General features: G+C 57.9%; 1 protein-coding gene across 19 annotated transcripts in view; it reads right to left on the bottom strand.

The window, feature by feature from the left end:
- EXD3 (exonuclease 3'-5' domain containing 3) overlaps positions 1-15,204 on the bottom strand; it is a 124,410-nt gene that overhangs the window by 94,873 nt on the left and 14,333 nt on the right. For 18 of the 19 annotated variants that reach the window (XM_034929641.3, XM_055117411.3, XM_063594082.1 and 15 more), the window contains one exon: positions 1,199-1,300. In XM_034929641.3, the coding sequence (XP_034785532.2) occupies positions 1,199-1,253 (55 nt within the window). In that variant the 5' untranslated portion in view covers positions 1,254-1,300. Of the gene's footprint in view, positions 1-1,198; positions 1,301-5,784; positions 6,654-15,204 lie in introns of those variants that run through there. The other variant, XM_055117404.2, reaches the window with a different exon arrangement.

The following is a 15,204-nucleotide window of genomic DNA, read 5'->3' as shown; positions in this document are numbered from 1 at the left end:
TGAGGGTCTGCAGCCCAGGGCGATGCGGCTGGGCCAGGGCCTTACAGCTCTCACTGCTGTTTACAAGGACTGCAGGGTGAAGGACGTGAAGGGGACCCGGCACCCCCTTCCCACCCTCTGCCCACAAAGCCTTGGCCCCGGACAGCTCCCACTGGGGCCAAGCCCCTGCCAGGAGGCTTCCCACCCCGGCCCGTCCCCGGCACAGAGAGCAGGTGAGGCTCGGGCTGACCCCTCTGGCACTAGGCAGCTCCACTCCTTCCCAGCCGCCGCTTCCCTAACCCCAGCCTCCCAGCCTCTGTTTCCCTAACTCCGGCCTCCCAGCCTCTGCTTCCCTAAGCCCGGCCTCCCAGCCTCCGCTTCCCTAACCCCGGCCTCCCAGCCTCTGCTTCCCTAAGCCCGGCCTCCTAGCCTCCGCTTCCCTAATCCCGGCCTCCCAGCCTCCGCTTCCCTAACCCTGGCCCAGTCTTCAACTTGCAGGGTCTCGATCTGTAGGAACAGGAGGGAGAGAGGCTGCACCTCCCCTCGGGCTGTTTATCCTCAGCACTGAATCTGCCAGGACAGCTGAGCAGGGATGCGGCCTCCCCGGCTTTGCCCGCAGGGGAAGGCGCCTCTCACCTCCCCGGCTTTGCCCACCGGGAAGGCGCCTCTCATTTCTCTTTTTTAACCTGAAAAAGCTGCTGGGAGGGCAGATGTTCTTCTTAACTCGAAGGGACGAAAAATGCCTCAGTTTAAAAAACTAGGAACCCTGGAGGCCACCCTGGAACCACCCGAGACCCAAGAGGCTGTGGGTTTCCTGAGCCCCCGGAGGCGGCGCTAAGCCCCCAAGGGGGTTTCGGGCCCTCCGCCTGGCACCCCGAGGGACAGAAGGGACCAGAGCTCCCACCTCTGCGGCCAGCCCTGAGCAGCTGCACTGTCCCCGCCACCTCCCCCGGATCCTGTCACAGGCCGGGCACCAGGCCACCCACGCTGGGGCCCAAGGAGGCGGCCTGTCCTGACCCCCAAGGACAACGAGGCCACAGTGGGGCCTCCGGACTCACAGGGTCCCAAGCCGTGGACACTGTAGAGAGGCCCGCAGCTAGGGGCCAGCAGCCTGGCCCTCCTCACTGAGTACACAGTGGGCGCCACCACCCCCCATGCACCCCCACGCACCTCCCCCCACAGCCCCAGGGAGACTCGGCACCATCAGGCTCAGACTCACCCATGCGGCGGCGCTCGCCAGCGGCAGGGTCACCAGCGGGATCACCTGGGTCCATCCTCAGGGCTGGGCCGAGGACGCTGGCAGGCAGCTAGGAACGAGGATCTGCAGAAACAGAAAATCAGGTGAATGCAGAGCCCACTGCAACAGGCAGCCATGCGGAGCCCACGCCCGCAGCCCCTGGAGGTGGTGGAGGGACCTGGTGCCTGGGGGGGCCCAAGTGGGACCCCCAGTCGCTGAGCATAGCGGGCAGCTCCACACTCCTCTCCCAGCTGGGGTGACGGCTGCCAAGTTTGGACCCTGCATTCCAGTTCCCTGCCAAACCGTCCCAGCTTTCAGCAGGGAGGGCAGGGGGTGGGAGGGGCCCTGGGGGGGGCACAGTAGACAGACCCTCGCGGGAGTGCAGAGGGGCCTGTTCTTGAGGACAGCGTGACCCCCCTTGCCATGTCCCCCTCAGGCTGTGTGTCCTGCCCTGAGGGAGCCACATGGGAGAGAGGTGCTGTCCTCCAGAGGGCAAGGGCGCCTGCAGGACCAGGGACCTCAGAGCGACGCCCTCACGGCTGACCCAGTACGCAGCTCTGTAAGACTCCAGGCGGCCGTTGACAGCTCTCATCCCAGGCAGACCTCAGTCTCCCTCAGAGTGTTTTTTTTTCTTTTCTTTCTTTCTTTTTTTTTTTGGAGACAGAGTCTCTCTGCAATGCCCAGGCTGGAGTGCAGTGGGGCCATCTCAGCTCACTGCAACCTCCACCTCCCGGGTTCAAGCGATTCTCCTGCCTCAGCCTCCCGAGTAGCTGGGATGACAGGCATGCGCCATCACGCCTGGCTAATTTTTGTATTTTTAGTGGAGACGGGGGTTTCCCCATGTTGGTCAGGCTGGTATCGAACTCCTGACCTCAGGTGATCCACCTGCTTCAGCCTCCCAACGTGCTGGGACTACAGGCGTGAGCCGCCGCGCCAGGCCCCTGGGAGTGTTTTTGAAGCAAAACCCTTATCTACACTTTCGAGGGTCACCCTTCTCCTTCAATCTGCTTACACAAGGCTGCATAAAGAGGCTTTCTTTGAGTGCATAGCTTTAGTTTGAATCACACACAGCAGTTACACAAAGCTCAGCATGTGAATTCCGAATCCTAACACAGGCGTGCAGGAGAGAGCTGTGCCGCCCTCCCCCAGGCAGCCCTCATGGTGGCCATTCCCGGGGAGACGGACCTGTGTGTGTTTCTCAGCCACACGCGGCCCCAGGTAGCCCTCACGGCGGCCATTCCCGGGGAGACGGACCTGTGTGTGTTTCTCAGCCACACGCGGCCCCAGGTAGCCCTCACGGCGGCCATTCCCGGGGAGACGGACCTGTGTGTGTTTCTCAGCCACACGCGGCACAGTCACTTAGAGGCCTTCAGTTTTACACATTACCGACAGCTCCACCCAGGCAGGGTAAGAATCTGTCTCACCTGTCGGCCAACACGCACCCCTAAACACACAACAACACAACCTCCTGAAAAAAGTTAGGTGGACATCGTCTGTGGACTCAGGACGGACAGAGGCCGTTCCCAGCCGCGTCACATGGAGGTTAGGATGCCTTTTCCTTTCTCACGCGGGCTGCTCCAGACTCCTGCTCCACCGTGGGGGAGGGACTGTGGCTCTCCCACTGCAAACAATGTAAAACTGGATGATATATCTTAGGAAACCAGTTTCTGGGCAACAGGCAGTGTGAGGCCACGTTTCCCGACAGCAGTCAGTGCCCAAGGCAGCCCCAGGACAGCTGCTCCCCACGCTGGAGCCCGGGCTGGGCACAGTGTCCCACCACGCCGAGGGGGCCGCTGGGGGACACACACCTGCAGGAGGGGCTGCTGGGGCAGCGAGTGTGTGGGCAGGAGGACCCCTGAGCCTCCCAGGACCCGCGGCCCCAGGGCTGAGAATACAGTGGAGACACCAGAGGCCACCCAGCGCCTGACACACTGCTGTCCAGCCCAGCCAAGAGGAAGGACCCCATCAACACACAACCAGGACCAGACGGCCACAGCTGAAGACCAGGCTGAGAGGAAGGCCTGCTCCAGAGCCTCCTGCCAGATCCAGACCAAGCCCGCGAAAGCCGGAGGACAGATCCACACCAAGCCCATGAAAGCCGGAGAAGGTCGAGTCCCACCCAGCTTAGGAGGCTTGAGAAAGGCCCTAGGCTCTCCGAAGAGCCCCTTACAAAATATCAAGACACAACCCCAAGTTCAAGGGACTCAGCCAGAAGCTGAACAGCCCACCGGAGCAAAAAACAATGCTCTTCAGAGGATGATACCTAAATCCAGAGTTTCCACAATGGATAATTCACGAAACTCAGTGCGTAATAAAAATCACAAGACCTAAAAAGAAACAAGGAAATATGACCCATAAACAAGTGGAAAAACACGAAAAACAGAAAACAGACAGCAGCTTCGAGGAAGGCCTCAAAGTTATTGGTGTTAGCAAAGACTTTAACACAGGGATTGCAACTGCGTTCACAGAACGAACAGAAAACATGTTCAGACAGTTCAAGGAGGCCGAGCGTAGTGTGGGAGGCTGAGGCGGGAGGATCACTTGAGCCCAGGAGTTTGAGACCATCCTAGGCAACATGGTCAAACTGTACAAAAAAATTAAAAAGTAGCCGGGTGTGGTGGCTCACGCCTTTGGTTCCAGCTACTCAGCAAGCGGAGGCAGAAGAGTCGCTGGAAGCCCAGAGATCAAGGCTGCAGTGAGCCGAGATCGCACCACTGCCTTCCAACCTGCGTGACACAGCGAGACCCTGTCTCAAGAAAACCCCAAAAAACCGTGAATAAAGTTAAAAACATATGGTTTTAATGAGTAAAAGGAGAGAAATGAAGATTATATGAAACTACATAAAAGAGCTAAATGGAAACTCGGCAATAAAAAGTGTCATCACTGAAATGTGTTTGACTCAGTGGCTGTGCTTCACAGCAGGTGGATGGCAGGTGAGTCAGTGAATCTGAAAACAGATCAAAGAAGGACCAGATTGAAAGAACGAGGGGGAAAGACAGAAGGAACTGTGGCTCCACAGTCCACAGCTGGGCGCCCTCTGTTCCCCTGGTGAACGGCCCCGTCTGCAGCACTGCACGCCTGGCTCTGGGGTTCACACGCTTTGTGGAGACACCCATTCCCCAGCCTCTGCCTGCCTCCGTCTGGATGGCTGCACTGCAGCCCTGCTCACCCTGGACCCCCTTCCCTCTTGTCCCCTGCACTCCCCGAAGTTCACCTCCTAGTTCTAAGGGAGCACTTTTCCAGGAGCACCTCAGGCAGAACCGCAAGGGAGGAGCACTGAGTAGCCCTTTGCTTGTCTGAGAACGTCCCCATGACACATGTGCACCCATGTCCCCAAGACACAAAGGCACCCACATCCCCAAGACAAACAGGCAACCACGTCCCCAAGACACACAGGCAACCGTGTCCCCAAGACACACAGGCAACCGCGTCCCCAACACACAGGCAACCGCGTCCCCATGACACATGTGCACCCACGTCCCCAAGACACACAGGCACCCACGTCCCCAAGACACACAGGCAACCGCATCCCCAAGACACACAGGCAACCGCGTCCCCAAGACACACAGGCAACCACATCCCCAAGACACACAGGCACCCGCGTCCCCGTGACACACGTGCACCCGCGTCCCTGTGACACACGTGCACCCGCGTCCCCAAGACACACAGGCACCCGCGTCCCCGTGACACACGTGCACCCGCATCCCCAAGACACACAGGCACCCGCGTCCCCAAGACACACAGGCACCCGCGTCCCCGTGACACACGTGCATCCGCGTCCCCAAGACACACAGGCACCCGCGTCCCCGTGACATACGTGCACCCGCGTCCCCAAGACACACAGGCACCCGCGTCCCCGTGACACACGTGCACCCGCGTCCCCAAGACACGTCCCCAAGACACACAGGCAACCATGTCTCCGTGACACGCGTCCAACATCCTCATAACACGTGCACACCGACGTCCCCGTGACATACACAGACTGTCCCTGTGGCACAGGCGCACCCACGTCCCCATGACACACGCACACTGCACCTCCACTGGAAGCCTGGCTGTGCGTGGCTGTGGGGCAGGGGTCATTCTCCTGACAGTCATGGTAACGCCCCTCTACTGTCTTCTAGCCTCAGGGGTTGCTGAGAAATCTGATGCCCCCTGACTCGAGTGCCAGCATCTTCTGGGGAGACCCCGGGGCCGTGGCCGGATCCTAGCAGGATGGACATGGTGTGGTCCCCTGGGGGCTCCGTGGCCACCCTTCTGCATGTGGCTTCCTGGTGGTGTCCTGCCCTCCATGCCCTCAGTTCTGTCCTCGGGAACTCCTGCTGTTTAGAACTTACACTTCCTGAGAATTACTTTGTCTTCTCATCTTTCCTTCTCTGCCTTTTTGGGAGATTTCCTGAACTTTATTTTGCAACCCTCTCATTGAATGGTTCATTTCTGCTATCACAAATTTAATACTATCCACGAGTTCTGGTTTTCTGAAACTTTTTACGAGGGTCTCCTCTCTTATTCCTGGCTTCTCTTCCTAACCCCCATATTAGTTCATTTTCACGCTGCTGATAAAGACATACCTGAAACTGGGAACAAAAAGAGGTTTAATTGGACTTATGGTTCCACGTGGCTGGGGAGGCTTCAGAATCATGGTGGGAGGCGAAAGGCACTTCTTACATGGTGGCGGCAAGAGAAAATGAGAGCCAGGTACAGTGGCTCACTCCTGTAATGCCAGCACTTTGGGAGGCTGAGGTGGGCAGTTCACCTGAGGTCAGGAGTTCATGACCAGCCTGCCAACATGGTGAAACCCTGTCTTTACTAAAAATACAAAAAGCAGCCAGGCGTGGTGGCGGTGCCTCCCAGGTACTCAGGAGGTGGAGAAAGGCGAATCACTTGAACCTGGGAACAGGGGTTGCAGTGAACTGAGATTGCGCCATTGCACTCCAGCCTGGGTGACAGAGCAGAACTCCACCTCAAAAAAAAAAAAAAAAAAAAGAGAAAATGAGGAAGAAGCAAAAGAGGAAACCTCTCATAAACCCGTCAGATCTCATGAGACTTACTCACTATCAGAAGAATAGCGTGGGAAAAACTGGCCCCCATGATGTAATTACTCCCCCTGGGTCCCTCCCATAATGTGGGAATTCTGGGAGATACAATTCGAGTTGAGATTTGGGTGGGGACACAGCAAAACCACATCATTCCATCCCGGCCCCTCCAAATCTCACGTCCTCACATTTCAAAACCAATCATGCCTTCCCAACAGTCCCTCAAAGTCTCAACTGATTTCAGCATTAACCCAAAAGTCCACAGTCCAAAGTCTGATCTGAGACAAGGCAAGTCTCTTCTGCCTATGAGCCTGTAAAATCAAAAGCAAGTTAGTTACTTCCTAGATACAATGGGGGTACAGGTATTCAGTACATATAGCCGTTCTGGGCCGGGCACGGTGGCTCATTCCTATAATCCCAGCACTTTGGGAGGCCGAGGAGGGCGGATGACCTGAGGTCGGGAGTTTGAGACCAGCCTGACCAACATGGAGAAACCTTGTCTCTACTAAAAATACAAAATTAGCCGGGCGTGGTGGCACCCACCTATAGTCCCAGCTACTTGGGAGGCTGAGGCAGGAGAATCACTCGAACCTGGGAGGTGGAGGTTGCAATGAGCCGAGATCGCGCCATTGCACTCCAGCCTGGGCAACAGAGCGAGACTCCATCTCAAAAAAAAAAAAAAAAAAAGTTCCAAATGGGAGAAATTGGACAAAACAAAGGGATTACAGGACCCACGCAAGTCTGAAATCCAGAAGGGCAGTCAAATTTTAAAGCTCCAAAATGATCTCCTTTGACTCCAGGTCTCACATCCAGGTCATGCTGATGCAAGAGGTGGGTTCCCATGGTCTTGGGCAGCTCTGCCCCTGTGGCTCTGCATGGTACAGCCTCCCTCCCAGCTGCTTTCACAGGAGGTGTTGAGTGTCTGCTGCTTTTCCAGGCACATGGTGCAGGCTGTCGGTGGATCTACCGTTCTGGCATCTGGATGACAGTGGCCTGCTTCTCACAGTCCCACGAGGCAGTGTCCCAGTAGGGACTCTGTGTGGGGGCTCCCACCCATTTCCTTTTTTTTTTTTTTTTTTTTGAGATGGTGTCTCACTCTGTTGCCCAGGCTGGAGTGCAGTGGCGTGATCTCAGCTCACTGCAAGCTCCACCTCCCGGGTTCACACCATTCTCCTGCCTCAGCCTCCCAAGTAGCTGGGACAACAGATGCCCGCCACCACGCCCGACTAAATATTTTTGTATTTTTAGTAGAGACGGGGTTTCACCGTGTTAGCCAGGATGGTCTTGATCTCCTGACCTTGTGATCTGCCTGCCTCGGCCTCCCAAACTGCTGGGATTACAGGTGTGAGCCACCGTGCCCGGCCCCCACCCATTTCCCTTCTGCACTGCCCTAGCAGAGGTTCTCCATGAGGGCCCCGCCCCACAGCAAACTTTTGCCTGGACATTTAGGCATTTCCAAACATCTTCTGAAATCTAGGCAGAGGTTCCCAAACCTCATTTCCTGACTTCTGTGGACCCACAAGCTCAACACCACGTGGAAGCTGCCAAGGCTTGGGGCTTCCACCCTCTGAAGCCACAGCCCGAGCTCTATGTTGGCCTCTTTCAGCCACGGCTGGAGTGTCTGGGACACGGGGCACCAAGTCCCTAGACTGCACACAGCACAGGGACCCTGGGCCCAGCCCACAAAACCACTTTTTCCTCCCAGGCCTCCAGGCCTATGATGGGAGGGGCTGCCATGAAGGTCTCTGACATGACCTGGAGACATTTTCCCCATGGTCTTGGGGATGAACATTAGCCTCCTTGCTACTTATGTAAATTTCTGCAGCCGGCTTGAATTTCTCCTGAAAAAATTGGTTTTTCTTTTCTACTGCATCAGGTTGCACATTTTCTGAATTTTTATGCTGTTTCCCTTTTTAAACATAATTCTTTTTTAGTTTTGTTTTTGAGATGGAGTCTTGCTCTGTCACCAGACTGGAGTGCAGTGGCGTGATCTCGGCTCACTGCAACCTCTGCCTTCCTGGTTCAAGTGATTCTCTTGCCTCAGCCTCCTGAGTAGCTGGGATTACAGGTGCGTGCCACCACGCCCGGCTAATTTTTGTATTTTTAGTAGAGATGTGGTTTCACCATATTGGTCAGGCCGGTCTTGAACTCCTGACCTCGTGATCCGCCCGTCTTAGCCTCCCAAAGTGTGGGGATTACAGGTGTGAGCCATTGTGCCTGGTCCCAGAATGCTTTTAACGGCATCCAAGTCAGCTTTTGAATGCTTTGCTGCTTAGAGATTTCTTCCACCAGATACCTTAAATCATCTCTCTCTCAAGGTCAAAGTTCCATAAATCTCTAGGACAGGCACAAAATGCTGCCAGTCTCTTTGCTAAAAGATAACAAGAGTCACCTTTGCTCCAGTTCTCAACAAGTTCCCCATCTCCATCTGAGACCATCTCAGCCTGGACACTATTGTTCGTTCATAACACTATCGGCATTTTTGTCAAAGCTATTCAACAAGTCTCTAGGAGGTTCCAAACCTTCCCACATCTTCTTGTCTTCTGAGCCCTCCAAACTGTTCCAACCTCTGCCTGTTACCCAGTTCCAAGTCGCTTCCACATTTTTGGGTATCTTTTCAGCAATACCCCACTCCACTGGTACCAATTTACTGCGTTAGCCCGTTTTCACGCTGCTGATAAACACATACCTGAGACTCAGAACAAAAACAAGTTTAATTGGACTCACATTTCCACATGGCTGGGGAGGCCTCAGAATCACGGTGGAAGGCGAAAGGCACTTCTTACATGGTGGCAGCAAGAGAAAATGAGGAACCAAAAGTGGAAACCCCGATAAAGCCATCAGATCTCGTGAGTCATATTCACTACCATGAGAACAGCATGGGAAAGACCGGCCCCAGGATTCAATTACTGCCCCCGGGGTCCCTCCCACAACAGGTGGGAATTCTGGGAGATACAATTCAAGTTGAGATGTGGGTGAGGACACAGCCAAAGCATATCACCCGCCACGGGAGACCCTGTGGCTCGGCTTGGCTCATTTCCTGCAGGATCCCCGGTGCTGACCCCTCTCCCCTCCATGGCAGTGTGGGGACTGCTATGCGCATCTGAAAGTGAGGCACTAGTCATCTGCTTGGAAATGGGTTGGGGGCACCCCAGGAGTGGGGCCCCACTGTGAGTGACCTGAGGGGCCCCAGAAGATGCAGACCCGAATGCGTCTCCTCCCGGCTGGTCTGTCCAGGAAAAAGCCCTCCCAGCCGCACCTGCCAGCCACTGAGTTTGGGGGCACAGGCAGGGAGCTGCAGACCCCGTTCCTCTGCAGCCCTCCCCACCCCCAGCCCAGCGGCAGCAGCAGCCAGCACACCCTGGCCCAGGGTCTCCGAGGGTCGGGGGCCGCAGGGTCTGGCAGCACCCCATGAAGGCCGCCCCAGGTCCGTTTCAGCCCTCCAGACGCCCGTACCCAGGAAACCTGGGCCTCCATTCCCGAGCCCCCCAGTTTTCGCCTCTCCCCTTCTCTTTGCCCCTAAGGGGTTTTGCCTTTTTAATTCTTTTGCTGTCACCTTAATTGGCCTCGGGGGAGATGGACCAGCAGGCCCAAGATCCAGGGTCTTAGGGCTCCTCCCAGCAGGGCAGACCCAGCCACGCAGAGCCCACCGCCAGCTTCCAAGGGCTCCAGAAAGTGGTTGCTGCCCTTCTCAGAAGGCCCTCTCCACCATGCCCAGAACCGTGGATGCCCCAGCCTGGGCTCTTCACCAGGAAATGAAGGGGAAGACAGACCTGTGGGATAGGGGTGGGTCCCGAGGTGGGGCAGTCACACCCCCATGCCATCTCTGCATAGACCCCCAAGGATGTGGAGTGTCCTCCAGGGCCGTACAAAGCACCACACACAGGGCGCGAGTGACAGGGACGTGTGTCCTCACTGTCCCGAGGCTGCAGCTCTGAGACTGGGTGGGGAGGGTGGGCCCCACTCTCTGGGTCTCCTCCCTGGGTCCTCACGGGTCCCCCCATGTGCGTCTGTGTCCTGATCTCCCCTTCTTGTGGTGACACCAGTCCTACTGGATTAGGGCCCACCCCAACGACCTCATTTTACCTCTGCCAAGACCCCATCTCCAAATACAGTGACATGGCGCCTAGGGCTTCAACATGGGAATTTGGGGGGAAACAATTCAGCCCACAGCAGATCGCGGGTCCTTCCCCAACAGAGGCAGAGGCTCCCCATGCCAGCTCTCGGGGAAGGGTCAGGGAGCCCACGAGGCCTCTGCACACTACTCCCTCCGCCTTCATGAAAGAGGCGTGCCCATCTCCCAGATGAGAAAACTGAGCTCAGTCAGGATCAAAGCAGGTCTCGTCCCAGTCTCCTCACTCTACCACTCTCCATTTTTATTTGCTTTTTATTGCCTCGGCTGCCTATAAAGGCAATTATGCATGTAATACAATATTTGGAAAACTACATTTGCAAATTCTGAAAAATCATGCAAAAAAAATCACTAAAAGCCGGCCAGGCGCGGTGGCTCATGCCTATAATCCCAGCACTTTGGGAGGCCAAGGCCGGAGGATCACCTGAGGTCGGGAGTTCAAGACCAGCCTGACCAACATGGAGAAACCCCATTTCTACTAAAAATATATAATTAGCTGGGCGTGGTGGCACATGCCTGTAATCTCAGCTACTTGGGAGGCTGAGGCAGGAGAAATGCTTGAACCCGGGAGGCAGAGGTTGCAGTGAGCCAAGGTCGCACCATTGCACTCCAGCCTGGGCAACAAGAGTGAAGCTCTGTCTTTAAAAAAAAAAAAAAAAATCACTAAAAGCCACAGTCCCCTCCTGGCCACGCCTGTCTCCTCCTTGCTCCCAGTGCCACCTCATCTGCCTCAGCCTCTACCTATCCCCTCAGAGCTGTTGCCCCAGCCCTCCCAGGTGCTCGAGGGGACACAGTGCTATCCCCCAGGCAAGCCGGGTGCTGGGAGGGGACACGTGCTGTCTCACAGGTGAGCCAGGGGCTGGGAGGGGTCACAGTGCTGTCCCACAGGTGAGCCAGTGGCCATTCCCAAATTCCCAGGGCCTCTGCCAGCGGGTGTCCAAAGACCCTACTTGGGAGCCCCGCACATCCGCACATCCCACCCTTGGACCTCCTAACTGCGCTGGGGTCCGGCACAGTGGGCTCTGACCCACAGAGGGCTGGGCCAGCACCCCCGGGGGAAGGCGGTGGGCACCCAGGGCCAGAGCAGGGGCCAGAGCCCCAACCCCCGCTGCTTCCCCAACTGCTCCCTGGGGACCCCTGGACCACAGGACCAACAGGGGCAGGGTGGGCCCCCCACACAGCTCCTGGACTCATTCGTGCTGGTGTCCGTGGCCCAAGGATTTGCAGAGCCGCGGACGGAGCCCAGGGCGGCCGTCGCAGGCCACTCACCCGTCCCCAGCCACTCACCCGTCCCCAGCATCCACAGTTTCTCAGGCTCTCAACAATAAACTTTACGTCTCATGGTTCAAGAAATGCCAGGCTCTGGGCTGAGAGGCAGAAGGCTCAGGCACAGCTCCGACTCTGTAAGGCAGCAGAAGCCACCATTTCTCTCTATTGTTGGTTTCCTCCCTGGATCTTCTGCTGAAAGCTCATTTGATTTTCTTACATCACATTGAAGTAGATCAAGTTCCTGATAAATGTTAGAGTTAGCCTGACTCAGCATGAGCCTGGCTTCTCCTGCCGGCCAGCACAGGGGTGGGTACCATGCACATGGTCTCCCCGCCCTGCCTACCATCTGCTGCCCTGGAACCCTTGGTGGGATCCGCTGCCCACAGACACCTTGCCCGTGCCCCAATGCCAGGCAGAGGCCTCTGTGCTCTGAAGAGTGAATAAAACGTGAAACTGGCTGGGCACGGTGGCTCACGCCTGTAATCCCAGCCTTGTGGGAGGCCGAGGCGGGAGGATCACTTGAGCTCAGGAGTTTGAGACCAGCCTGGGCAACATAGTGAGACCCCAACCTATGAAAAAAAAAAACCAGCTGGGCGTGGTAACATGCACCTGTAGTCCCAGCTACTCAGGAGGCTGAGGTGGGAGGACCGCTTGAGCCCAGTAGGTCAAGGCTGCAGTGACCCAAGATTGGGCCACTGCATTCTAGCCTGGGTGACAGAGCAAGACCCTGTTTCCAAAAAAAAAAGAAAAGAAAAGAAGAAAAGAAAGAAAGAAAAGAAAAGGAAAGGAAAGGAAAAGAAAGAAAATAAAAGGTAAGGAAAAAGGAAAAAAAAAGAAAAAGAAAAAGAAAAGAAAGAAAAGCGAGGCCCCTGCACAGAACCAGGGTGGCTGGCAGCAAGTCATCTGGAGCTGAGAGCTGGGGGCTGAGTGCAGCCAGGGCGGGGTGAGCCTCGTGACACCCCCATCGCACAGGGAGGCCCTGACAGGAGGCCGCTCCACCTCTGTTTGTCTTGTCCCAAACGGCAGAGGCGACGGCTGCTCTTGGCCAACACTCCTGCCCCTGGCGTGCCCCGTGGCCGTCCGGAGGGTGGACTTGGCTTCCTGCACCAACGCACCCCTCGACCCCCAGACGGCAGCGGCATTAATGGCGCTGATGGTGTCTGATCAGCAAACGAATAAAGGGAGCAGGTCCCCCACCACCACCTCCACTCCCACGGGCACTCCCAGCGGCTTCTGGAAACTTCCCTGGGCTCTCAGTACTCCCCCGGCCACAGCCTCAGTGGGCGGTAGACCCTCTCCCCAGCCCTCCTCTGGGGTGTCTGTGCCCCGACCCCCACCCCAGGCCGCTCCTCAGCCCCCACCCCTCCCTTCCAGGAGTGCAGCCCGGCCCCCCTCAGCAGGCTGGGGACGGCCTTGCGCGCTGCGGGGACCCGACGGGGCAGCCCCAGCCAGGCTGTCAGGCTCCGAGAGAAGTGCGGAGCCAACACTGCCAGCGTCCCAGGGTCCTGTGACCGGGAAGGCCCCGCATCTGCTGCACCCGGAGTCGTGGAGGCCAGAACGCTCGCCAGCAAACCCGCCCGTTCACAGACGCACCGGAGCGGGCGGGCGGGGGCGGCCTGCGGAGCAGCCAGTCCCGGGCACCCCACGCCGACCGCCGCGCGTCCGGGCCGGTCTCTGGGCCCCTCTGCTGGTGGAACCCGGCAGCGCCTCCTCCGTCTCAGCCGCGTCGGTCCCAGGCGCCTGAAGTCCAAGCGCCTCCCCTACCCGCACGCCCAGGCTGGGTCTCCGTTTCCCACCAGGCCAGCGCTGCAGGCAGAGCCCAGCCCGGCGGCCGCGGCGAACACGGGGAGGCCCCTCCACCTCTGTCCGCCTGCCCTAAACACCGCAGACGTGACTGCTCCCCCGCGAAGCCCACCCACCTGAGGTCCTGGCCCCCAAGGGGCCATCTGCCCCCGGCTCACCGCAGGCCCTTTCCTGGGGGCCTCTGTGCCGTGCAAAGGGCAGGTCTGGCCGCTCTCGGGCTCTGTCCTGCCAGCCCCACAACCCAGAACCCAGCGTCCCCGCCCCCATCTCCCGGGATCCCTTGGCTAAGGGAGGGTGACTGGTGGCCCGCAGGCCCTTCAGAGGGTCCCTGACAGGGAAGGATGGAGACGCAGCTCCAGACCCCGGAGTGCGGCCCCCCAGACACACCCACGGCCGTCCACCATCCAAGCATAAACCCCAACGCAGCGGCTCCTGGCCTGGTTCTGAAGACGGCCCAGCTGGAATGGGAGAAGTGCCCAGTGCTTCCGTCACTGGAGCCCACGGGTCCACAGGCATTCGAGGTCTTGGATGCGCTGGCTGGACCCAAGGACACACGCGGGAGGCGGGAGGGACACAGCAAAGGGTCTAGGGGGAGGCCGGAGGGGGCTTTCCCCTTGGGCAGCATGGACACCCCAGGCCCCGCAGCACACAAATACGGAGCCTCAAGCCTCCAGGGGTTTTCCAGCCTCACGCCTCCGGGGGTCTCCCCAGCCTCATGCCTCTGGGGATCTCCCACCCTCATGCCTCTGGGGATCTCCCACCCTCATGCCTCCTGTGGTCTCCCAGCCTCACGCCTCCAAGGGTCTCCCTGGCCCAACCTCCTTGCTGTGTCTCCAGAAAGCTCTGAAGCCCAGCCCCTCCTCCTCACGTTCGACTGCGCTGCGTGGGTGTTTTACTAAAACCCAACAGTGACTCTTCCTCTGGGCGCCTGGATGTGTCTCCTCCAACATTCGGCCGGCCCTGCACGTGCCCCAAAGCTCCCAAGGGGCTTTTAAGAGGGCTTTGGGGTCGGGGGGCCGGGCATGGTCGCTCACGCCTGTAATCCCAGCACTTTGGGAAGCTGAGGCAGGAGGATCACGAGGTCAGGAGATCGAGACCATCCTGGCTAACACGGTGAAACCCCGTCTCTACTAAAAATATAAAAATTTGCCGGGCGTGGTGGCAGGCGCCTGTAGTCCCAGCTACTCCGCAGGCTGAGGCAGGTGAATGGCGTGAACCCGGGAGGTGGAGCTTGCAGTGAGTCGAGATCGCACCACTGCACTGCAGCCTGGGCGACAGAGCGAGACTCCGTCTCAAAAAAAAAAAAAAAAAAAAAAAAAAAAAGAGGGCTTTGGGGGAGACAGCAGCCCCTACGGCCACCACACCTCCCCCCAGCTGCTCAGCAAGGCCCTCCAGGGACGTCCAGCACAGCTGAACCGGCCCCTCAGACCAATGGTAACCCCAAATCTGAGACTAGGGGCCTTTTATCTGCAGTCCCTTGAGTGGCCTGTGAGTTCCAAGATCCTCTTTAAAAAAGGTGGAGCCTCGAGCCAATCGGAATGGACAGACCCACCCTGTACAGGGAAGCCAGGCCAGCGGGCGCACAGGCCAAGCACCCGGGCGCAGCTTGTCTCTCACCATCAGGCTGGGTCAGCCCCTCTCCACAAGTCTGCAGGGCTGTTTTTGTCCCTGAGCTCAGGATGAACTTGTACAAGGCCCCGATGGCACTCACTTTGCTGATCAGCCCGGGAAGGGGGCAGTCGGCCTGTCCC

This window comes from Pan paniscus, chromosome 11 (genome assembly GCF_029289425.2).
Source record: "Pan paniscus chromosome 11, NHGRI_mPanPan1-v2.0_pri, whole genome shotgun sequence".
Taxonomy (NCBI): Eukaryota; Metazoa; Chordata; class Mammalia; order Primates; family Hominidae; genus Pan; species Pan paniscus.
Note: the sequence above shows the minus strand (reverse complement) of the source record. Positions and strands in the feature narration are given on the sequence as shown.